The sequence below is a fragment of the Girardinichthys multiradiatus genome, chromosome 14 (assembly GCF_021462225.1).
Source record: "Girardinichthys multiradiatus isolate DD_20200921_A chromosome 14, DD_fGirMul_XY1, whole genome shotgun sequence".
Lineage (NCBI taxonomy): Eukaryota > Metazoa > Chordata > Actinopteri > Cyprinodontiformes > Goodeidae > Girardinichthys > Girardinichthys multiradiatus.
In genome coordinates, this window is record NC_061807.1 from 35,602,904 (window position 1) to 35,628,973 (window position 26,070).

The 26,070-nt window shown below is 40.3% G+C and overlaps 1 protein-coding gene across 3 annotated transcripts; it reads right to left on the reverse strand.

Moving 5' to 3' along the window:
* Window positions 1-1,042: 1,042 nt before the first annotated feature.
* Window positions 1,043-23,867, reverse strand: LOC124881353 (E3 ubiquitin-protein ligase TRIM39-like). 3 transcript variants are annotated; one of them, XM_047386921.1, is made up of 9 exons: window positions 23,643-23,670; window positions 23,373-23,534; window positions 19,368-19,959; window positions 18,866-18,961; window positions 6,228-6,461; window positions 5,992-6,142; window positions 3,923-3,949; window positions 2,992-3,167; window positions 1,043-2,908 (listed from the first exon to the last, which is right to left on the reverse strand). In XM_047386921.1, exons 3-9 carry the CDS (start codon window positions 19,935-19,937, stop codon window positions 2,537-2,539), a joined length of 1,626 nt encoding a protein of 541 aa, XP_047242877.1. In that variant the 5' UTR covers window positions 19,938-19,959; window positions 23,373-23,534; window positions 23,643-23,670; the 3' UTR covers window positions 1,043-2,536. The 3 variants fall into 3 exon arrangements, with proteins under 3 accessions (XP_047242877.1, XP_047242878.1, XP_047242876.1); XM_047386922.1 differs by lacking the exon at window positions 23,373-23,534 and having other exon boundaries at window positions 23,652-23,867; XM_047386920.1 differs by lacking the exon at window positions 23,373-23,534 and having other exon boundaries at window positions 23,643-23,867.
* Window positions 23,868-26,070: the final 2,203 nt, after the last annotated feature.

Here is a 26,070-nt window from a genome sequence, read left to right on the forward strand (position 1 = left end):
GGTACATAACAAAAAAGACACAACTTTTTACATTAGTTATTATCTGACTGAAATAATACAACATATAGTCACGTATCTACATTTATTTATTTATAAAACTGTGAAAAACGTTTTCTATTTGATTTATAAAAAAAATCCCATTATAATTATATTATGTAATGGAGACCAGAAAAAGCTAAACAACTGTGACAAAAATGACTCAAGTAGAGTTTTAATTATAACCAAAAGTCTTATATATTTTTGTAAATTTGCAGTAATCCAGCACGTCAGGCATTGCTCCTACTGTCGTAATGTGGAAACTGAAAGGTTTCAAGACAAACTGAAATTCCTTTAGTAATCGCCATCGTTAGGAAATGTCTTCCTCTGTCCACAAGGTGATGATGTTGTACTTGTTGGATGTTTTCTCCTGCATTTTCTGAGGTACCAACTGTATGAAAAGGTCTGTTCCTGACCAAATGTTTAAAAGTGAATTACAGATGTGTTATTATCTTGTAAATGAGCTAAAATAATGGAAAATTATACTGAATATGTTTTGCAAACACAAAAATCTTACAAAACCTGAAAAAGTATCACTTGTGGAAATGCAAAAAGGTTTTGGAAATAACCTGGGCGCGAGTTGACTGTTGCTCAGTCGGAAGTGTAGCCTTGTTGTATTCTGAAAGTTGTGGGTTCAATCCCAGCTTCATCCTGACACCTGCTGATGTGCCTCTGGGAAAGGTACTTAACTTCAGCTTGCCTTCATATGAGTGTGTGCATTTTTGTTTGAGCGACTCGGTGAGTGTGGCTCTATTGTAAAGCGGTCCGTATGACTTGAGAGGCACTATATAAGTTCAGACCATTTACAGTAATTTGTGCATGTTGCTGACAATAAGTCTGACTTCCGAAAAAAAATTTGAATCAGTAATTTTGTTGATTGTAGAGGTGTTCTTATAAATGACAGAAATTAATATTTAATCAGAAAGTTAAAACAAATAAGATCAAAGAAAGCACCAATACCTACTACATCTGACACACAAGTAGAAATCCCATTTTTAGAGTAGAGTCCCATTTTAGAAGCATTTTAATGCATAAATTAGAAGAATTTGCCGGCCAGTATTAATCCTGACATATTCACATCTTCAACAGGACACTAGAGGCATATGATAAGTTCATGTTTTATATGGAAATGAACACATTCTTCTGACAAAAGAGACACAATACAGAAACTTTACAAGATGATTTACATTTTGAACTCAGGTTTCTTATAATCACTGATCACTAGAGTAATCAACAGTCATTGTTACCCCAAACAACTATTATAAAGAAAATATGACTGAAGCTTTTTATAATTATACTTTACCATCAAGCCAGGGGTGTCCAAAGTGTGGCCCGGGGGCCATTTGCAGCCCTGTGAATAATTTTTTTTAGCCCCCGATAACATTTAAAGAATGGAGCAAATCTGGCCTACACGCACGGGTGTTTTTCCTCATTTTAATTTCTTGAAAAACAATTTTTGTGGTTCACGAGGGCTCTCAACTTGATAAATTTTGGCTCTCTTGGCAAAATGTTTCAACACAACTGCTTTAAGTGGATAAAACTGTTGCAGGACTTTCAATTAGTAATCCATGACTTCCTGTTTCCCAGGGGTATACATGGCATGACAGATTACTAGTTTTTCCGGTTATTCTTAAAAATGAGAGGAAAGACAATGTTTACCACAACACATGTTGGAGAACCACAGCATTTTTACAGCATGGAATTATACAAATGTAATAAAAGATTACTTTATTCAATTACTTTTTACACATTTTACTAGGGGTGCCAATAATTGTAGGGGGTGCTATGGGTGGTCTTGAAAGCATCAATTTTAATCAAATGTAGAAGACTTTTGAGTTAAAAAAAAGTAATCAGCACTCTAGTATATTAAGTATAATTACCTTTATTGGCTCATGCCATTCATCATCATTTTAATAAGGTACTGTTTAATTGGTCAGATTTACTGGATTCTGTTTGGATCCACAGAAAGGACTGTAGTAGTCAAATAAAAGCTCACAGAGATTAGACATCAATAAGTTATAATAATAGTCTTGTTTTTAACTAAATTTTGTTTTGCCTGTTTTTCCTTTATGTTTTAGCATAAACCTTGCAGTTTGGAAGCCAAAATGTCTAGCTGATCGAAGACTGGTCAGGTTACTCTGTAAATTATGTGTGGTTCCATCCAGATGAGGAAAAAGAAGAACATGTCTGGAGACATTAATGTGTATGTGGAAGTTTTTAAGTGAGAATATAAAATCAAGCTGATTTAAACATGTCAATTTTTGTGGAGTCAGATTTTCAGAGTGTTTAGAACCAGCACTTAGTGGCCATCACTGAAATGGCACTCCTAAACCAGCTTTGTTTTTGCCTTACATTTGATACAAGATGACCACCTCCATCTTTAATAAATAGCCTACATTAAATACATAATTGTCAGTTACAAACATCTAGCTAAACAAAGAAAACTAAGCTGCTCTACTGTGTACAAAACACGCTGCCTAACTCAATTACCGGCTTCTTTTCAAGTCTCATTACTGACAGCTGTGATAATAAGTGACTCCGCATTTCTTCCATGGTCAAAAACTCCTGGACTGAAGAAAGGAAAAATCCTCTCAGAGAACAAGCACCCAGTAAAGGTGTAGATTTGAGAGCTGGCATCCACATCGAAGAAGGAAACTGTCCCTTCTTCGTAATCTGTGAACACTCCGACAGTCTTTAGCCTTTGCTGGAGTCGAAGCAGGACGGATGGGGAGTCCAGAGCTCGATACTCACTGCCGTTCCTCAGACGCACCGTCCAGTAGCCGTTCTCCGGGGTGGAGGTGATCATTCCCTTCCTGTTGATGGACTCTTTGACCACGCCCAAGTCCCAGAAGGTTTTATTGCCAACTGCAACCTAGTTTACAGAGCAGGTTGTGATCATTAGTGTGACTTTCATTACTGGTGTGGTGTCACTTTGGGTTATTCAAACCGATCTACCTGAAAGTAGAACCTCCCAGACTGGAAGCCTTTCTTACTCAGAACGCAAATAACTGGGTCAAAGCGTTGGGGAACGTCAGGAACAATGTGTAGCAGCTCGCCTCGGCCTGCCTGCTTTCCGTCAGATGACAGGACGATGTTTGGATGGGCCGTATTTGGGTCCAACACCACATCCACTGTAGGCATATGAGTCAGAACTTATTGTTCCTCAGTACCATTTCCTGCCTGACTTTCATGATCTCTATACCCAACTTTTATGTTGCTCATAATCAGCAATATCACAGGTTACTTGAAGGAATCGCACACTAGTTCATAGCAAAGCTTAAAAGGCATTATCATGTAAAATGCAAATTCGTTTTTTCCTGTTCTCATCTGTTGTTCACCAGGTTTTAAAACTGGGTAAATACAACATCAGGAACAAGGAGGAAATGCTTAACAAAACACTGATTAACAAAACAAAGAGTTAACAGGCTGTGAGAACTTGAAAACATCAGGAACTGGGATAGTCCATTTTGTGACCTTTGATATCTTTCCCCTTTTATGGAGGGTTTTTGTGACTAATTCTCTTTACAACTTTCCCTAAGTTCATAAGACATTATAGTTTCTGCAGATCTCCTATAATCCCAGTACATCATTCCAGTCAGAATGAGGTCTGTACCATTGCAATCCCTATGTCATTTTCTTACCCATTATATTTAATGCCAGGTTAAGATCTGATGTTAGTATTATGTTCTGTTTTAAGGTTGATACATCAGAACAATGGTCATGTTTTTAATAATGAGCAACATAAACAACAAAATAGTAGGATGTAAGGCACAAAAGGCAGGGATTTTTTGGATTCATTAATAACAATCAAAGTCAAACACGAAACATTCATTTAAACAAATAAAAAGATTACAGAGGTTGATCTCAGTGTAAATTGGGTTCATACCTGCATATCTTTGCATCCTCCTCATCTCTTTCAGAAAAAAGAAAGAAAACAATTAAAAACATTTTTAAAAAAAATATTTAATCAATAAAGGAAATTAGATTGTTTGTTGACTTCTAATAAGACATGGCAGCCCGTCTGGAGTTTTCCAAAAGACACCCGAAAGACCATTAAAAACGAACTTCTTCACCCTGATGAGACAAAGATTGAACTATTCGATGAGAATGCAGGCATCATATTTGGTAGAAACTAGTCACCACTCATCACTAGAGCAATATCATCCCTACTGTGCAGCACCTAAAGATAGGTGTGCTAAGCTTGTGGCATCATATTCAAAGACTTGAGGCTGTAAATGTTGCCAAAGGTGGATCAACAAAATATTAAGCATAGGCTCTGAATACGTATGTACATGTGATTTCTTAGTTTCCTATTTTTAATAAATTTACAACAATCTCAAGAAAGCATTTTTTATACTGTCATGATGAGGTATTGTGTGTAGAATTTTGAGGAAAGAGGTTAATTTGATACTATATAGAATAAGGGTGCAACATAACTAAATGCGCTGTGAATACTTTGCAGATGCACTGTATAACAATAATATACCCACACTTTTTATTTTTGCTATTACAAAGTTTCAAAACTTATTGAGGAAACATAATCCACAGCTTTTTTGCAATTGTTATCACAGTACTCAGAACACGCATTCGTAAAATGTGTAAAAAGCCTTAAACAAATCATTAGCACCCCAACCATCCCATTAGAAATACAAGTCAAACAATAAGTCCATATTTTACTTTTTTAGGTTGATCAGCGTGTTAACGGAGCTCTTAATTAGTAATCCATGACATCCTGCTTCCCTGAGGTATAAATATGTTACATAGACAACCAATTCTGTTGGCCACTCCTCAAAATGGATGTGCATTGCTTTGTTGTAAAAATACCCCTTTCTGTAATCAGAACAATAATTAAAGTGTTGAAAACAACTGAAACTGTACAAAAATGCTTTTATTTTAAATGCATTTATTCTTGTTACAAATCTGTAACAAGATTTGTCCAATAATTGTGGCCGGCGTGGCATTTCTTTGAACAGCGAGCTGGAATGTCTCACAGAAATCTGCTGAACACAACTCTGTTACACCGTAATAACAAATCAGCGCAGTGCTTGTGGTAATACTGGTCCTGTTTGCACTGGGTTATGTTTCCATCTGAAGCATCGTCATGGATTTTCTGGTTTTCAGCAGAGGGTATTTAATTAATTTTGAAGGACTGTCATCCAGTTCCGTTTAATACGCCGTATGTATAGTTCTGTATGGCTCTTTTTGAGCAAATACCTTAAGCAAGGTAAGAAAACATCAATTCCAGCTACATCTTAACAAACAGGAATTGATGTCTTTAATGGAAAAGAAGGAAGATTGTAGACTAAAGTTAGAAGTCTGGGGAGAGGATGATTATGTATAGCTAATAATGAAAGAGATAAATATGGCAACCCATATATAGATATATTTACCTTTTAGCAGGTCAAGCAAAGCGGGGGCAACATTGTAAAACTACAAGTGATAAAAATAAAATAGTTTTCTACTGAGTTATCTTCATGCTCTTGTTCCCTTGCAGTGATCTAAAACGTAAATGGCACAAATGTTTAAACTATAGATCCATGCGGGCATTGTCCATTCTGCAGCGAGTTAAATAACATTTATAACATTATGTTACAGGGACCTTGAGACAAAGTAGCTTCATCTTTGTATCACTGAGGCTCCAGCTACACTAATCTGGATGTTTTTATTGCAGGTATTCTTACCTGCAATAAAAAGACAATGTAGACATCCACAATTAAAAACAGAAGATTCTGAGCATGACTGAGGCAGAATGGGAATAAAGATTTCCCAAAATTATTCTGTTTACTGTGACACGTTTTACCCCTTTAACTCAGTCATTAAAAGAGCCAAAGAATTAAAGAAAAAGTTTGCTACCATGACTACCAGATAAAAGTGATAGCATCAACGATATACACAGATATGATTTAATCTTGGATCACCTTTAAACCCCAATGTATGATAATGTGTGTAGTTTACCCTCTTTCTTTAAGCTATCCAGATCATTCTTCAATGTGTGGGCCAGTTTGGAAAAAGCTCTCCTCACTGTTCCAACACAAAGTTCGGGGTAGATCCTGGTTTCCCTCCATTCCCTGTTGGTGGGTGGAGGTGACACAAGAGATGGCAATCTCTGACAAGAGACAAATAAAAGAAATATATTTGTGCATTAGTCAAAAAAATCAGCCTTCCATCACTACAATCTGACTGATGCTAACCTGTAGGAGGTGCAGGTGGTCATCTGTGTTCACTAGCTCCTTCAGTTCAGAATCCTTCCCCTGCAGCTCAGTGATTTCCAGCTGAAGATCATTGATGAGCTCCTCAGCCCTCTTCTCTTCTGCTCTCTGCTTCTCTTCAATTTCAGCATTGGCTTCGGCTTGTCTCTCCTTTATCGTGTGGATCAATGATGTGAAGACACTGTCGCTTGCCTTCTTCTCCTTCTCGCAACTCAGCTGGAAAGTACCCAACATTTTAAAACTTATTTGATCAAATGAATTAGTTAAAATAATGAAAAAAGACAGAAGATGAACCATGGTAGGTGACTCTGCAGTTGTTGAAAAACTTAAATCAGGCCAACTTTCTTTGAATCCCTTTTAGTTTTCTGTTTTTGTTTCCAGAATCACAGGTTCACAAGCATTTCTTAATGCACTGTTTAGTATGTTTGCAACTCTAAAGAGAATATTTGTATTGTGGAGTTGTGTGCAGGCATGTTTTGCATAAGACAACTGAAAAAAATTTCCTCTTTTCTTTGCAACGCATAAATCTATACATGGAAAAATGGATATATTGCATTACTGTGTCACTATATAACACAAACTGTGTTTTATAGATGGTGTAAAGTTGTAAACTGTGTCTTTGGTAAACTGGTCTTTCTTGTGCATCATCTTTAGAAAAGGCTTCCTTCTGGAACAACAATCATGGTGGCCAATTTGATGCAGTGTGCCTGTATGGTCTGAGCACTGACAGGCTGATCCCCCACCTCTTCAACCTCTGCACCAATGCTGGTAGCACTGATGCATTTATTCTCAAGAGAACACCTCTGGAGAAGATGGTGAGTATGTAAACTCAACTTCTATGTTTGACCATGGTGAGGCCTGTTCTAAGTGGAACCTGTCCTATTTAACGATTGCATTGTTTAGGCCACCGTGCTGCAGCTCAGTTTCAGGGTGTTGGCAATCTTCTTATAGCCGAGGCCATCTTCATGTAGAGCAACGATTCTGTTTTTCAGATCCTCAGAGAGTTCTTTGCCATGAGGTGTCATGTTGAACGTCCAGTGACCAGAATGAGAGAGGGTGAGAGCAATAACACCATATTCAACACACCTGCTCCCCATGCACACCTGAGACCTTGTAACACTAACAAGTCACATGACATGGGGGAGGAAAAATGGCTACTTAGGCCAAATTTGGACATTTTCACTTAAGGGTGTACTCACTTTTGTTGTTTAGACATCAGTGGCTGTATGTTTAGTTTTTTTGAGGGGACAGCAGCATTAAAGAAGCTGTACACTGACTACTTCACGGTGTATTAAAATGTCACATCTTCAGTGTTTTCCCATGAAAAGATATATTAAAATATTTACAGAGGTGTGAGGGGTGTACTCACTTTTGTGAGATACTGTAGCTATTGGATATCATGTAAAGTGTGGTTGAAGCAGGGCCAAACTAACAAAAAGAGGCTAACTGCATCACCTCCATGTGCTGGAGGACCAAACTTGTACCATTCTTTAACTGCCGTTGGGGACCAGACAAGGTTAATTCAAGGGCCACAAATTGCCCTGGGGCTGCACTTTGGACATCACTGCCTTAAATGGCCAAGACCTCTTAGGTGTCAGATCATAATGGCTGACCGCACAACAAGCGATCCTGTTACCATGACAATGCCGATAAGGTCATATTAAAGCTTATAAATTACACTATGTATAATTCCACATTTAAAAATGAGACACAAGAGTACTTTTTTATTTAACACAATAAGTCCAAACTGAAAGCCTCTCCTGTTCAAAATAAATATTATACTGTGGGTTGTAAGTTAACAAACTGTATACAGCATACTGTGCATACTGTATGCATGGGGGTGGGGGGGGGGTCGGGGGTCCTTCCCCAATGGATTTTCATTGGTGAGGATGCCATATCAAACATGACATGAACATTCTAGAACATCAAAGGCAAATTCTACAATGACACTGCTAATGTCTCCTTTGTGATGTCATCTGTTCAGCTCTTAATGTAACACACTTCTACATTCTTCTCATTGCTTGCTACACCACTGACAAGTTCAGACGTACGCAAAGCTCTTTTAAAGACGACCGTTCAGATATTTCGCAAATCAGCACTGATAATAGCAACAGTTATTTGTCCGAACATGCCGCATCAAATGCCAAGTTGCCACCAACCTGGAATGAGGTTCGAGCCCTGTGGATGGGAAGCTAAACAAAATCAGGAAGGCTGGATTGAAAACAGACAACCTGCCAATATGTTCCAAGGAGAAATTCACAAGCTTGGCTCTCTTTTGGAAATAGAAAGAGCAAGATGGTTTGAGGAGAACCAAAAGGTAGCCTCTCTGGAGAAAGAACTGGAAGATACAAAATTTGAGTTGCAAAGGCAGAAAAAACTCAAAGAGATGTACATTAACAAGGGCAAAGAGACAGAGAGAGAACTTATGAGAATAGAAAAGTTTACTGACCCAGCAACTCTCAGCCCTGCAGTTATTGCTTCCAAGGTGCACAGCAACATGAAATACAAGAAGAAAAAGATGTTGCAAAAAGACTTTGAGCAATTAAAGGTAGCTCACATTGTCAATGAAGAAGCATTTATATCAGAAATCCAGGCGGAAAAATACAAAAATAATGTCCTCCAACAAGAACTGGACAGAATCAAGATTTGCTACGAGGAGCTTCGCTCAAAATGCAAAGATGACAATGGTGGGGGGACGCTTCAGGTCGACACACAGAGGTTTTATGAAGAGAAAATCAAGCAAGATCAACAGCTGCTTGAGAACCTGAGAGCTGAGAAGGATAATCTCCAACAAAAAATGTCAAAAGAGATTGCATTCCTGCAAGAAACAGAGAAGAGTCTGCAGAGTGAGCTGGAGCAGGTTAAGGTTTCATACCAAGAACTAAATGGGAGCTATGAAACAGATGTTTCTGCACTGAGACAGCAGGCAGAAGCATATCAGCACGAGATGAACCGTGACAAAGAAGCTAATTTGGAAAGAGCAAAGAATGACCTCCAGCTTATCAACGACCTTAAAGCTGAGAAGGACATCCTCCATCAAAAAATGGCACAAGAGTTTGCATTCCTGGAAAAGCAATCTGCAAAGACAGTGAAACATCTCCAAAGTGAACTGGAGCAGGTTAAGGCTTTACACCAGGAGCTGAAAAATATGTACGAACTGGATGTTTTTGCATTAAGACAGCAATCAGAAATATTTGAGCAGGAGCTAGATAAAGAGAGAAAAGCTCATTCCCAGAAAATGAGAAACAACCTTAAGATTATCAACAAACTTGGAGCTAAAAAGGAGGCTCTCCACCAGCAACTCACTGACCTTCAACAGCTACATTCTGGCTGTGAGGTTAAATATAAAACAGAGCTGGAAAATCTGCAAGCTGAGCTCCAAGACCGAGACGAACTGGTTCCTCCAAAAAGAAAAATGGCCAGGCATCAAGAACCAAGCGGGCAAAAAGTCTCCATCCCTGTAAAAACCATTCCAGTCCCTGCATCCATGGATCTTGACCACCTCTTAGATGAAACCCTATCAGAGGCTGTTGAAATTACCGATGTATCCCCAATGGAGTTAAATGAATTTGTAGAGGAGATGCTAAGAGAGTCAAGTATTCTTGACCTTGAACCAATGGAAGAGACTTACCTCACTGTGGAGACCCTGCCAGAGAAAAAGGAAAGGCCAGATTCTGAACCCATGGAGGCAGCGGGTTCACAACAAGACCCTTCAGTTTGGAAAAAAATACGGCACACTCTGGGTTTAAAGAAACCAAAAAAATGGAAGAAAAGCAAGAGCACTTCTAAAATAAGCAAGTAGAGAAACGTTTCCAGGCCAGTACTGAACCATTTCAAAACACTTTCAAAAAACGTTAAATTTAATCTCAAATTTTCGAAAAAAGTGGGCAGCACGGTGATGTGATGGTTAGCATTGCAACTTCGCAGAGAAGTGGTCTCAGTTCTTTGCTGGGCGCCTCTTTCTGTGGGGAGTTTGTGTGTTCTCCCCGTGTTTGCGTGGGTTTTCTCCGGGTGCTCCGGTTACCCCCACATTGCCCAAAAACATATAGGTTAGGGTAATTGGCCAATGTAAATTGTCCTCAAGAAAGAATGTATTGATTTAAAAAAAAATGGAATACTGTTCAGACTGGAGAAACATAAAAATACATTTAAAGATGCACCTGGACACCTAAAACGTCAGTATATGGTTGCCATCAAAATTGGCTTGTTTGTATACATTCTATGCAAAACAAAGAAATACATAAAAGCAACACAAAGAAAACAACTACAAGAAACAAGCACAAAAGATGTTATTGCTCCTTTGAGAGGAACAGCAAAAAAACAATGAACAAAACCCCCCACAAAACCTAAAAATCAACATAAAAAATAATTTTTATAAAGTGGGAAAAGCAACAAAAAAGACATAAAACCAAAGAGACAACACCAAAGAACATGCCACCAATTAAATAATGTTGTTCTTTAATGAAAAAAGCAACAACAACAAAAAAAAAACTGCAAGCAAAATCAAAAAACACTAAACACAAAATCAACTGAAAAAAGGACTGAGAAAAAAAACTGAAAAAGCAACATGTCATATGATCTTCGGTCATGCAGAGTTTCGGTCTGGCAAAAAGCATTCAAAATTTCGAGTAAATCGGACCTTCCAGAAGGACGCTGCAGTCGCTTGTTTGTTTGTGGGCGGGGCTAAAACAACATCATCAATTGACTGTGTCAAAATGTCCATCATTAACTCATGATCATGTATACTACATTTCAAGTGGATCCGATGATGAATGAGGGAGATATAGCCCTTGAAGTGTCCTAGGAGGCGCCGTTGAGGCAAATTCCAATATAATGTAATAGAGCTGTTTAGGGGCTGACAAAGATCAAGCATATTCAGTTTGGAGTGAATCGGACCATGCATGTGTAATTTAGAGGCAAACGTATGGCCGTGGCGTGACATCAGAATTCGCCACACCACCATATTCACACCCTCCAGCTAAAGCAGTAAGTACTGTCGACTGTCTAAGAGCATCATGTTATCTGTTACTTGGGACAGTTTCACATTGATTAGGTGAAGAACATCAAACATTGAGTCTGTAAAGGAAAACGTGATACTTCCTGTTCTCAGGGGGCGGGGTTTCGATGATGTCAGCATCTGATCAGTGAATATTGTTGAGGCCTAGAGGCCTAGAGGCAGATCAATCCCAGAAGGTTTCATTTGTCTGTGACTTTCCTTGTAGGAGCTATATAAATTTAGTGTTTTATGGCGAGAAGTCATATTTTGAGGCATGGCAACGCCCACACGCTTTCATGTATCAAAAAGCTTTTGATAACTTTTGATCCCCAATCCCTTAAGAGTATACTGAGTTATTTTGAAGTCTCTAAGTGAAACGCTGTGGGAGGAGGTCTCTCAGATATGCAGGCTAAAAACGCCCAAAATAGGGTCAAAATGGCAACTTCAATCCAAAATGGCCGACTTCCTGTGGGGTTTGGACCAATGCTCCAGGAGACTTTTTTGTAGGTCCTGCCAAGTTAGATATGTGTACCGAATTTCAGATTCCTTGGTGAAAGCATGGCTTGGTGCTGATTTTTAGAAATTTTCTAGGGGGCGCTGTGTATGAATGAGGCCACGCTCACCAAATATGGCATCAGTTTTCTGTTGGGGACTAGACTAGGATCAATCACAATGAATTTGGTGCAGATCAGATGATCTATGTGGAAATTAGAGGCAAATGTATGGACATGGCATGACGTCTGACTTCGCCGTGCCGCCATGGCCACGCCCTTTTATGAAAAGTCACTCTGCCTCAAACGAAGTTAGACCCACTAGTTATCTGTCTTCTGACACACTTTCAAGTTGATTGGGTCAAGAGGGTCAGAGAGGCACCTTTCCAAGTGAAAAAAGTGACTTCCGGTTCTGAGGGGGCGGGGCTTTGAAGATGTCAGCATATGACACCATACGATTGTCGGGAACCCGAAGGTCCTCCTTCATGCCAGGTTTGGTGTGATTTGGAAGTTCTTTGGGAAAGTTATTGCAATTTTTCACTTTTGGCGCGAACGCCAAGTTTGTGCCCCGGCCACGCCCCCTAAACATGGCCAAAAACTCACGATTTTGATAACTTTTAATCCCCCATCCCTTAACTGCATGTAGACCAAATATGAACCCGATAGCTCAAAATCCCTAGGAGGAGTTCGTTTAAGTTTGAGGTGAGTAAAAGTGAAAAACGGGCAAAAATAGGCCTTTGACCCAAAATGGCCGACTTCGTGTGCATTTTAGGGCATACCCCCAAGAGACTTTTTTTCTTGTTTTGAGGAGTTCTAGCATTGTGCCGAATTTCAGATCTCTACGACTTACGGTTCGGGCTATCTCACATTTGGGGGCGTGGCTAAGTGGTTTGGCCACCTAACAGGCAAACGTAAGGCCATGGCGTGACGTCTGTCCTCGCCACGCCGCCATGGCCACACCCTCCCGCCTAAAGTCTCTGTGTTCCAAACCAACCATAGACCATCTTGTTATCTGTCACTAGGGACAGTTTCGTGTTGATTAGGTAACAGGGGTGAAATTTGGACCTTTCACAGTAAAACATGGTACTTCCTGTTCTCAGGGGAATCCGCCAAATTTGCAGACTTTTTGAATATGTTAAAGCCGCGAAAAAGGCGATTCATTTCTTGCCTGAATAATAATAATAAACATTCGAATTACAATAGGCCTTCGCAGCAGCTTTGCTGCTCGGGCCTAATAATAAGAATTTGAGCGATTACAATAGGCCCTTGCAGTTTTCCTGCTCGGGCCTAAAAATGTGTGTGTTGTGTGCATGTGAGTGTACACAGGGTGTGTGTGAAGCGTCTCTTGCAGTAGTGTAGAGGTTCTTGTACAAAGTGAGTGCTGCTTTGTGCTTGAGACTCTGCATTCAGCTATTGTAGCTGGCTTGTCCCTTATGTGGGCTGAAAAGAGGAGTGAGTGTTCTCCTTCTGCCAGTACATAGCCTCTCCACCACAAAGACCCCATCAGTGCCTCCCCGTGGCCACACATGGAAACTGGGTACTTTGCAGTCCCAGGCCAAACTGCAGGGGATCTTGGAGCAACAGTGGGCCCCAGAGACGTGGTTCTTAGTGTGACAACCATGTGGACGTGTCCTGGCACCTGTCAACCACTGTCCCAGCTATGGGCAAATAGCCTCACTGCCTTAGGCAGAAGCCTAAACAGACAAAGCAGCCTGCGATCTGCTACAGCCAGAAGCAGACTGGCAACCTGTCCGTCCTGGAGAAGCCCACAATGGACTTCTTGTCCAGAGCCTGTACAAGAAGCCTGTATGAGTTAACCCCGAAGCAAGTGGCAGCTTTGACCCATAAATGAAGCATACCTGCTCCCGTTCAGCAGCATTGTGTTACTGGATGTTCGTGTGAGGCAGGGGATGTCCATAAAGAACATGTTTAAACACAAGGTGGTGCACTTTGTACCAGGTCACAAAATATCAAAGCTCCACGATCAAGATTTTACCTCCGGAACATTGCCAAAATTAGAAATATCTAGGAGTGACGCTGAAAAACTAGTCCATGCATTTGTTACTTCAAGGCTGGACTATTGTAATTCTTTACTATCAGGATGTCCACAAAATGCAGTTAAAACGACTCCCACTCCTGTGCCACTCCCATTTAGAACGACTCCCTCTCCTGTGCCACTCCCATTTAGAACAACTCGCACTCCTGTGCCACTCCCATTTAGAACGACTCCCACTCCTGTGCCACTCCCATTTAGAACGACTCCCACTCCTGTGCCACTCCCATTTAGAACAACTCGCACTCCTGTGCCACTCCCATTTAGAACGACTCCCACTCCTGTGCCACTCCCATTTAGAACAACTCGCACTCCTGTGCCACTCCCATTTTTGTCTCCTTGTTTTTTAGATGTAAAAACATCCATCTAAATAACCCGTGTTAAAACAAAATTAATTTACAATTCTGTCAGGTTCTCTCTTTTTATCAGAATTTCGTGTGATGTGCCTGCATTAAATTGACTGTTCCTTTAAAGTGGAGAAACTACATGTTTTGTTTTTAGATGTAAAAAACATCTAAAAACATATAATTAGAAAGATTCGCTTCCTTGTAATGACAACTTCCGGTTAATGACAACATCCGATTAATGATGATTTCCGGCTAATGACAACATCCGATTAATGATGATATCCGGTTACGTCACAGGAAGGCCCAGCCACTGGAAGTCCCGCCCTAGGATGTCCCAGCCACCGGAAGTCCCGCCCACCTGTCAAAATTTTCACACCTCGTTTGATTGAAGGATGTCCTTAATGTCTCTCACGCCGCATTGAAGCCATCATTTCTGCCAAAGGATTCCCGACCAAGTATTGAGTGCATAACTGTACATGATTATTTGAAGGTTGACATTTTTTGTATTAAAAACACTTTTCTTTTATTGGTCGGATGAAATATGCTAATTTTGTGAGATAGGAATTTTGGGTTTTCATGAGCTGTTTGCCAAAATCATCCGTATTAAGACAATAAAAGACCTGAAATATTTCAGTTAGTGTGCAATGCATCTAAAATATATAATAATGTTAAATTTTCATCATTACATTATGGAAAATAATGAACTTTTTCACAATATGCTAATATTTTGAGAAGGACCTGTAATGACCACTTTCACTCACTACACTTCGTATGGCTCTGTGTTTGCTGTTATACCTTCATACCCTAGACTTGAAAAGTGGCTCAGAGTTTATCTGCTTAGCTGTGTTTCTCTCCTAGATGAAGCTACTGGAAGCTACTGCCTTTAACGTTATTTTCTTTCACATAGAAACTACTCCTGGATCAGTGCTTCCATTATTTTTTTTGTAAATGCTCTGTTCTCTCAAACCCCCAGTCGGTCATGGCAAATGGCAGCTCACATTGAGCCTGGTTCTGCTGGAGGTTTCTTCCTGTTAAAGAGGAGAGTTCCTTTTCACTGCTACATGCATGCTCAGAATGAGGGATTGCTGGAAAGTCAACGACAAAGTGCAAGCGAATGTTCACTGTCGCAACACGCTCATCCAAGTTGAATATTAAACTGAACTTGACTGTATTGTTTGATAACTAGGATCAATTGGAATGCATGTACTTCACTTGGAATCTTTCATCTATGATTATAAATAAACTGAATTTAACTGAATTAAATTACTTGAAATCAGAGTTACGACACTCAGGTAAAGAGAGTGGCAGAGCTGTCAATTGATCACCATCTGGTAGTGAGATGGATTCATTAGCAGGGGAGACTCACAGACAGACCTACTAAACTTAAACGGGCGGCGACGGCGAGCTGGAATCTGTTGGGCTATGTTCAGGACCTCCACTGCAGATGTGGGATCCAGGAGCTTTGACCTGACGGTTATTGTTACCTGTCGCCGTGGTGACCAGAGGACCTTGCGGTTTTGTGGTGGCGTAAGCAAAAACTCAGACATGACAGCTTCAAGCTAGATTTGATGATGACATGATGATGATGTGAAAACAGTCTTGGCATTCAGTATTGTCAGATTTAAAGTATTAAATCTAACCAGTCAAGCCAATAAAAAAAAGGGAGGTCCTTTTTAAAACTTATTTATTTTTTTGACTCCAAGTCGTGCAATTATTATCAACTCATGCTTTGAAAGCTTGCAAAAAAGCTGGATTTAATCAACAGATTTTATCAGTGGATGTGTCATGAGCAAGCAAAAGATGCGGCTGTGAGAGCCGATGCTTTGTAGTAAATCAGAAGAGCTGGCTTGCGTCTTCCAGTGTAAATCATTAATCAGACAACATCCCTGAACAAAACTATAAAATGTGTATCATGCACAGCTAAAAATATATATATTATATATTATAATATATATTATTGTCCTATATATGTTTTTGAAATATTTGTATTTATTATTTTATTTTCATAAAAGTTTTTCCCCCCGTCACATTCAAGGTTTTCCCTTGTGTTTATTCAGAGATGCTATTCTACACACTGCTCACTGAATGTTTATGCTTTCTCAGACCATTCCTCTAAACCTGAGAGATGGTTCTAAGTAAAAATCCCAGTAGATCAGCAGTTTCTGAAATGCTAACAGGAGGACCTGACTGAAAATGAACTGGAGTGAAAACAAATGGCTGATTTAAAAACAGAGTGCAGCTAAAGAGATCTGAATAAAAACTGAGAGGAACGACTGACACAAATATCCTCCTCAGAAACAGTAGCACTATGTTACATAAACTGATAATACTTGCATGTTTTCTGATATTAAACCCTACTGTACTCCCAGTCATCATTGCACTTGTGCACAAAGTTTTCAGGATGCCATTTTAAGTTTAAGCGTTTTCTTTAGTTGCTGAAGGTTTGCATGAAACACATTTGCACTTATTTAAACACCCAGTAATCTGATTACAATCCATAATGCTCTCTGAGTCAGATCCCTTCCAGTTAACTATAGTTTCACACTGGCTGGTTGAATCTTGCTGACACATCCAACAATGATGAGGCATGATGCGACACGTTACCACCAAGAACATGAGATGAGCCGTAATTTCTGCAAACGAACATGAAGCTAAAACCCTCCTGTGTTTAAATAATGAATCCAGCATGTCTCCTATGCTGCGACCAATTACACTGTTGGAAACTGTCACTGTTGTCCTGACAACTTGCTTGCACTGAGCCACACACGTCATGTGGGTGCGGATGCTGAGTCAGGTCGAAGTTGATAGCAGCTGTCATTTGCATGAAGACTAGTGATGGGAACTCCGGCTCCTTTTATTCTTTTACACCTAAAGAACCCTCGTTCTGAAACCGGTTCGGTTCGGGTGCCTTCTAACTTTGGTGTTTTGTTGAGCACTGATGCGTGTTTCCACCAGTTTTGGTAACCAAGCATGAGTCATCATGCTTGGTTACAGATCGCAGGGGGAGGAAGTGTGGTTGTGAGACAGCGGAGCTTGTTAAGCTGTGTGTAACATTGCTTCTAATGCAAAAAGAGAGCATCCATAAACTAAAGTTAATGCCAAAAAGGAGACGGCGAATCCGCACAAGAATAATATTATGTACAATGTTTTCACTTGCATATGTTCAGTATCTGCAAGTGAAAGAGAAACGAGTAGTTATGTAATGCTCTTTTCGTTGGTGGAAACATGCGTCACCGGTTCGGGGTATTTGAGAACCGCTTTTAAGAAAACACATTTCTTTGTAAACATGTCCAGATGGCGTTCCATCTCTGAGCTTTGGGCATTTGTCAAGCATCTTTCTTCAAACCGCGATGGTCCCATACACTTTATATATACAGCTAAAGCTATAGTTCTCCTTGCTGCACCTGTGGAGAAACCTCCTGCGGCTAGCAGTAAAAAAATGTTTTACGGATGACACACAAGCATTGTCCTGTGTTACCTGTCTGCCTGATGCTGCGGTTCAGAGGAGTTTAGTCTGGGGCTCTGTACTGCGTGAGGAGCAGGAGGGAGAGGCAAGGATGGGGATTGTTTGTGCTATGGATCAGGTTGTGAAGAATTTCCACAAGAAACACAAATAAATGCCCGTCAGATATTCAGACACTTACGGTGGAATTTAATGACAAAGAGAGTCATTTTTATTTTTCAATGTTGAATAATGAAGGAAAGAATTGTCTCCAGCAACACTTTTCTCATCCAGGAGAAAAGGACAGGAGCTGAAGCACGACGTGTCTGGAACCAAATTGTGTTTTTAAATGTAGATATAAAATGCCAGTTTTAGTAGTTTTGGCAGTTTTTTCATAGAGTAATTGCATTGTATTTCTATAACAAAATTACATTAAAAGTACAAGTAAAAGTATTTTTAGATCTTTTTCAGTTCATTCGTTAAATAATTTTCCACAAACATCAATATCCCATAGAGGGAAATGTATCCATCATCTTTTTTCAAACATTTTATGTTTTTCATTGTTTTAAAACCTAAAAATAGAAACAAACAGGTGGTTCGATAGATAGACACCTGGTCTAGAAAACGTTTTTAGTCGATCCCCTGGAACAACAACGAGAATCTTCAAAATAAACTCTTGCTGTATTTATTGTGTGCCCATACACTGGATGTTTGTGGCCCTACAGCAAAAGCAAAAGACCATGGCTATTGAAAGAAAAAAAAAAACCTTTGCATTGTAAATTACTTGCTGGAGGGCCAAACTTGTACCATTGAACTGCTGACGGTGGACAAACAAAGTTAATCCAAGGGCTGGAAATTTGGCACTTTGGACACCCCTGCAGTAGAGTATGAGTATAAAGTGTTTCTAAGAATTGTAACCTGATTTGGTACCCTCAGCATTGCAATTTCCAGTAAACAAACACTTTTGTACCCATGTATTTAAACCATGGCATATTTGCTTATTTTAATTTATACTTTAGTATTTTCATGAGTTATGGAGATAAATAGCCAATTTCCTCGGTCTGTAACAGGTCCAAGAAGACATGATATGACGAGCTCCCAATGGCATCATTTTGAACTCAAAAATGTCAGGCCAGATGCCAAAACTACAAAGGTACAAAATGACAAGGGGCAACACCTTATGACCAGCACCTCACAATACTCTGTCAGATTACATAAAACTGGGGCAAATAGTTGGAATGATGTCAATGGAGCCCCTTTTCAGTTAGAGATTGTTTCCATCATCACTTACTGTGCTCAGCTTCACACAGTTTTTGATCTCCTCAATTTTCTTCTGCCGCTCGTGAATCATCTGCTGAATATCTTCCTCAGTTTGCTTCATGTGGATCTAGATGAAAACAACACAGATATGATATATTAAAAGATGGGCTTGGTTGGCAGTCTGTGTATCACTGAGTTACAGACTGATGGAGAAACCACAGCGTGGTTGACTTTGCTGGTCCACATTCTCCAGAAACCAGCTTGTGAACTTCTAATTTTCTGATAAAAGATGCTTCCCGTCTTATAAGATAAATAGTTTATTTATTAGCAATGCCAAAAGTAATGGTAGACCTTTTAGTATGATAGAGCTGAGTTTAAGGCCTATATTGTGCTGACAGACTGTTTCATGTGTCATAGTCAAGAAATATTTGTGTCAATTTTGTATATAACACTAGTTAGAACATTACTATTCCAGCTTTCCTGGCCCCTTAGAAGTTCATCTTAGAGTTTCAATAATTCCCTTCTCATGATACCTTCCTCTCCTTGCTCTCGTCCTCTATTGTAACCGCCTGGTGGTCCTTGTGCGTTGTCTCGGTGCAGAACTGGCAGACGCACATCTGCTCTTCCCTGCAGAACATTTCCAGCAGCCTCTCATGCTTCTTACACATCCTGTCTTGCAGGTTCTTCACCGGCTCCATCAGCTTGTGCAGCTTCAGAGTGGCGACCGTCCGGTGTGGCTCTAGGTGCGCCTCACAGTACGACGTCAGACACACCAGGCAGGACTTAAGGGCCCTCACCTGCAGGGGGGTGGCGGCACACACGTCACAAACGATCTCACCCGGTTTGGCTGCAGACAGAGAGGAGGCCGAAGAGCAGGTGATCATTTGTCTTAAAGTGTCTGCCAGCTCCTTGAAGGCCGTGTTGATGCTTATTTCAGGCCTGGAGGTGAATTCCTTGCTACAGACAGGGCACTGGCAGACGTCACTGCTGTCCCACACCTGCCTGATGCAAACTTGGCAGAAGTTGTGTCCACAAGGAGTAGTCACTGGGTCAGTAAACACCTGCTGACAGATGCTGCACTGGAGATGTTTCTCTCGGAGCATTTTAGCTTAAGTGGCTCTTAATCTGTTGGAAAACAAATGAGACAGTTAGGTGATTAGATAGAGGAAGACATTTCTTTTAAGACATATGTAAAAACAATACTATCTACCAAAAGTTAGTCATGGGTGAATATGTAAATATGCCAAAGTTCCATGAGTGTTTCCTGTAATTCAGGTTTCATACACAGCAATATGTAACGAAGTTGGCATGTTTGTCAGTGTGTTCATTTACCGGGCACACCACTCTTTACTGAGGCTAGATTAATATGTCATAATACCAACATAATACCATTGGATCCAGAAAAAGAACCTAACGAAGAATCTCACATGTTGCTTGACACAAAAAGCTGGAAACTCTTAAAAATACCTATCTTACAATGGAGCGGCTTATTTGTTTGCTGAGGAATGTAACTTAATACCACAGCTCTGTGAGCAGCACAGTTATGTTTCCAGCAAAAAGCCCGATCAGTCCGTTATATTGTCTCAGACAAGTTTTAGCCCATAGATGAGTACAGATGGGCTCTATCTATGTGATGTTAGTTGCAAGCAGAGACCAAGCAAACATGGTCCAATTGCAGCCAAACAGGTTTCAGTTCTCTTTAAGTGTAATTTGTTGATTGACCATCGATCCAGCCATCGATCCATCCATCCATCCATCCATCCATCCATCCATCCATCCATCCATCCATCCATCCATCCATCCATCCATCCAAGCAAGGTGTCTAGGAGACATCCTGATCAGATGCCCAAATCCAATCCAAAAATACTAATTTTAATGCAGAGGAGCAGCCACCCCAGAATGAAAGAACTAATCACCATCACTCTTTTGGTCAAGATCCTTATCCCACAAAAAAGGTGAGGGTTGGAACAAAAACAGACCGGTAATTTGAGAGCCTTTGGTATTTTGGTCAGCTCAATCTTCACCATGAATAACAAGAGCAACCACAGCAACACTGCAGGCCATTACGTGCATCCATCTCCTATTCCATCCCACCATAGCTGGTGAACTGCACTCAAACATACCTACGCTCTTCTGCTTGAGGGACAAATTGACCCCTGACTGAGGGAGCAAACATGCAACAGTAGATGTTATTCATTAATGTACAAAGTAACTGTGACAATATGTCTCATCTCATTCAATCTCATTCCATCATGTTGGTTTCTGTGTCGACACTGTGAGAATATTGATAAGTTTCCATCTCACTGCCAGGCATATTTGTGATGTAATGGTTTTCTGTGTGTAACATTTTCATAAGTTTGTAAAGATAGCTATATAGACAAAAATCACTTTTAAAAATGCACTTTTAATCTTTCTGTAATCTTTAACATATAACAGGATGATGAACAATGACAGTAAATTTAGAGAATATGTTTATACATGCATTATCCCTTGCAGTAGATGATTTTCTTTATGTGATTGTTTTTCCTGGCTTTTGTGTAAAACTTTTGATTTCCTGGTGTATACAGTGCCTTGCGAAAGTATTTGCCCCCCTTGAACTTTTCAACCTTTTGCCACATTTCAGGCTTCAAACATAAAGATATAAAATTCTAATTTTTGTGAAGAATCAACAACAAGTGGGACACAATCGTGAAGTGGAATGAAATTTATTGGATGTGTCAAACTTTAACAAATAAAACCTGAAAGGTGGGGCGTGCAATATTATTCAGCCCCCTTGCGTTAATACTCTGTAGCGCCACCCTTTGCTGCAATTACAGCTGCAAGTCGCTTGGGGTATGTCTCTATCAGTTTTACACATCGAGAGACTGAAATTCTTGCCCATTCTTCCTTGTAAAACAGCTTGAGCTCAGTGAGGTTGGATGGAGAGCGTTCGTGAACAGCAGTCTTCAGCTCTTTCCACAGATTCTCGATTGGATTCAGGTCTGGACTTTGACTTGGCCATTCCAACACCTTGATACGTTTATGTGTGAACCATTCCATTGTAGATTTGACTTTATGTTTTAGATCATTGTCTTGTTGGAAGATAAATCTCTGTCTCAGTCTCAGGTCTCTTGCAGACACCAACAGGTTTTCTTTCAGAATGGTCCTGTATTTGGCCCCATCCATCTTCCCATCAATTTTGACCATCTTCCCTGTCCCTGCTGCTGAAAAGCAGGCCCAAACCATGATGCTGCCACCACCATGTTTGACAGTGGGGATGGTGTGTTCAGGGTGATGAGCTGTGTTGCTTTTACACCAAACATATCGTTTTGCATTGTGGCCAAACAGTTGGATTTTGGTTTCATCTGATCAGAGCACCTTCTTCCACATGTTTGGTGTGTCTCCCAGGTGGATTGTGGCAAACTTTAAACGAGACTTTTTATGGATATCTTTGAGAAATGGCTTTCTTCTTGCCAATCTTCCATAAAGGCCATATTTGTGCAGTGTATGACTGATTGTTGTCCTATGGACAGACTCTCCCACCTCAGCTGTAGATCTCTGCAGTTCATCCAGAGTGATCATGGGCCTCTTGGGCTGCATCTCTGATCAGTCTTCTCCTTGTTCCAGATGAAAGTTTAGAGGGACGGCCGGGTCTTGGTAGATTTGCAGTGGTCTGATACTCCTTCCATTTCAATATGATTGCTTGCACAGTGCTCCTTGGGATGTTTAAAGCTTGGGAAATCTTTTTGTATCTAAATCCGACTTTAAACTTCTCCACAACAGTATCTCGGACCTGCCTGGTTTGTTCCTTAGTCTTCATGATGCTCTCTGCGCTTTGAACAGAACCCTGAGACTATCACAGAGCAGGTGCATTTATACGGAGACTTGATTACACACAGGTGGATTCTATTTATCATTATCAGTCATTTGGGACAACATTGGATCATTCAGAGATCCTCACTGAACTTCTGGATTGAGTTTGCTACACTGAAAGTAAAGGGGGCAAATAATATTGCACGCCCCACTTTTCAGTTTGTTATTTGTTAAAAAAGTTTGACACATCAAATAAATTTCATTCCACTTCACGATTGTGTCCCACTTGTTGTTGATTCTTCACAAAAAATTTGAATTTTATATCTTTATATTTGAAGCCTGAAATGTGGCAAAAGGTTGAAAAGTTCAAGGGGGCCGAATACTTTCACAAGGCACTGTAAATGGTACTACATAAATATACACCAGAAGATTTGGGTCACTCCACCAAATCAATGAATTCTGGTGTTACAGTCACTACTATAGCTGCAGGTGTATAAGGTTTGGTGTGGAGAAACTTGACTGGCCTGCACAGAGTCCTGACCTTGACCTTCTTGAACACCCTTTGCAATGAATTAGAGCAGAGACTGCAGTTCTGGTTTTCTCAACTTACTATAAACACAGTTAAAGTTGCTCTTGCTTGCAATGTCCATCAACAAATTGAAACTTATAGATTAAGAATAGAATGTCATCAAAGTTCATGTACATGTAAAAGTAGTGAAAAACTTTTGCCAATGTAGAGTACTTACTTTGCCTTGCCCCCCAGACCTTTAACCTCCAGCAGCAGGACCACCCAGCACTAAGGAGGGGAAATCTCCCCAGATCTCCCAACCTGCCAGGTAGGCATTAGGTCCTCCATAGCAGCCGGAACCGTTCCTCTATTTTAACTATCTTTGCTTAACCTATTGAGTCTGGAAAATGACTTTCACCAATTAACCTGCCCTATCACTTCACATATCTGAAGATTTTTGTAGCTTAAACATCTTAAACAGCTTTAACAGCAAATTATCTGTACTTACTTTTCTCACCTGAAGCAAGATGTCTTCTCCTCTCTGACAGCACAACAGGTTTATGAGATGGAATTACCACACTGAAGAGCAAACCGTCACACAGGGAACACAGTTACTCATAAGCCAAACCCTTCCTCTTTTAACTTACTGGCTCTGAGTAATCTTAAAATCACCATTCACAGCTCAACCAACTATTAGTTACCGTAGTAACATTAAACAGCTGGCTTGTTTTGGAGCAGACTTTATGAGCACGTCTGTATTTATCTAATGATGGTATATATTTAGTATAAGCCCTCATAAACAGACAGCTTGTTTATTTCATGGGTGTGGCAGTTATGTCAATGATTAACATTTTCCACTTGCAATACTTGAAGTACCTGATTTGAACAGCACGCAGGTTCAAGCATATTCCAAGTTCAGAAAGAGTATTGTCAACATGCTGGAAGTGTCCACACACAGACACTTAAACTGCAATGTGGAAAAATACTTTAGTGAAAAGTCATATACTTTTAAATGTAGTGCCTTGTAAGAATTTTCATAGCCCTTTTTCACATTTTGTAACATTACAATCACAAACTTCAATGGGTTTTTATTGGAACTTTACGTGACAATGTCATTTAAAACACAGAGTATTGCATAATTGTGAACTGGAAGGAAAAGAATGATTTTCAAATTGTTTTGCAAATAAAAATCCAAAAGGTGTGGCATGCATTTGTTTTCCAAAACATGCCCGTCCAACTGGCTATTCAAGGGAAGCATATGTTAGAGAAGCGGTCAAAGGGTAACCCTGGATGAGCTGCAGTGAGCTCAAGTGGGAGAATTTGTTGATAGGAAAATTATTAGGTGTGCACTCCACAAATCTGGCCTTTATGAAAGATGGGGAAAAAGAAAGCCATTATTTTAAGAAACCAACAAAACGTACAGAATGTGGCTTCCCAAAAGTCATGTAGGGGACCAAATAAATATCTAGAAGAATCAGAATCAACTTTATTGGCCAGGTTTGTGCGCAGAAACAAGAAATCCGACTTCAGTTTCCATCGCTTACATTGTATATTAACATCAATTAAATATGAGGTGTTTATTGTGTTCAACAGAGAGACAGCCTGGGGGAAGAAACTGTCTCTGTGGTAGCTCTCTTTTGTCATTAGTGCTCTGTAGCCTCGATCTGAAGGTAAAATTATAAACAGCCTTTGACCCGGATGTGTGGGATCAACAGAGACGTTAGCTGCCCTTTTCCTGACCTTAGATCAAGTCCTGAATGGAGGGAAGGTCAGTCCTGATGATCCTCTATGCAGACCTAATTTGTTTGTTGCAGTTCTGACCTGTCCTGTTGTCGATGAGCCAAACCACACAGAAAAGGATAAGCACAAAGCAGACTGAATGATGGCAGTGTAGAAAATGATCAGCAACCCCTGTGGAAGGTTGCACTTCCTGAGTTGCCACAGGAATTAGATTCTCTACTGGACCACCTGATGGTGCTGATGGTTCTTGAGCGGAAGAAAATGCCTCCCAGCCTCACCAACTGCAACTGATCAGTCAGGAAGCTCGTGATCCACTGACAGGTGGAGGCCAGCACCATGAGCTGAGTGAGCTTTCGATGGAAGATGGCTGGGTTGATCATGTTGAAGGCCAAGCTGAAGCCTATAAACAGGATTCTGGCATAGGTAGTCGAGGTGACGCAGGATGGAGTGTAGACCCAAGCTGACTGCATCGTCTGCCAACCTGTTTGCCCGGTAAGCAAACTGCAGAGGGTCCAGCAGGGGGTCTGTAAAGACCTTCAGATGCTTCAGCACTAGATCCTCAAAGGATTTCATGATCACAGACATCAGAGCAATATGGCTATAGTCATTTGCATTGTAAGGGTTTTTGATGAGGCACTGGTACTTGGTACCAGCTCCTTCTTTAATATTTAGTCGGCAGGGGTACCAAACAACCATGTCAAGCTAGAATGCACGTCAGACTCCTGGTCACTGATAGGCACTAAATTGGGGGATGTACCACTGGCTGAGTTACAAGAGCGACTTCGTTAAAATAATCAACCCCCCCATTTTAAAAAACTCGCAACAGTGACTAAGTGTAGGCTTTAAGGAAAATTGCAACACTAAAATCCATACTGTGGTACAACAATAAGGTGACTGATGTGAAAATACAGAGTGAGATGATAAAAAACAGAAATTATAAAATGTTCTCCATGGTCAGAGTTGATGGGACAATGGATGGAGTTATATTAAGGAAGATAGTAAAAGAAAACTTGCTAGTGGCAGAAAAGAATTTGAAACTGGAGCAGAGGCACACCATTTAGGAGGAACCCTAAGCATACAGGCAACACCGGAAGGAAAGGTTTATATGAAAATATAAGTTAGAATAGACCTGTCAAAGTCCAGGATTAAATTCAAAACAGAATCTGTACTGAGACTTAAAACCTCTCCATTTAATC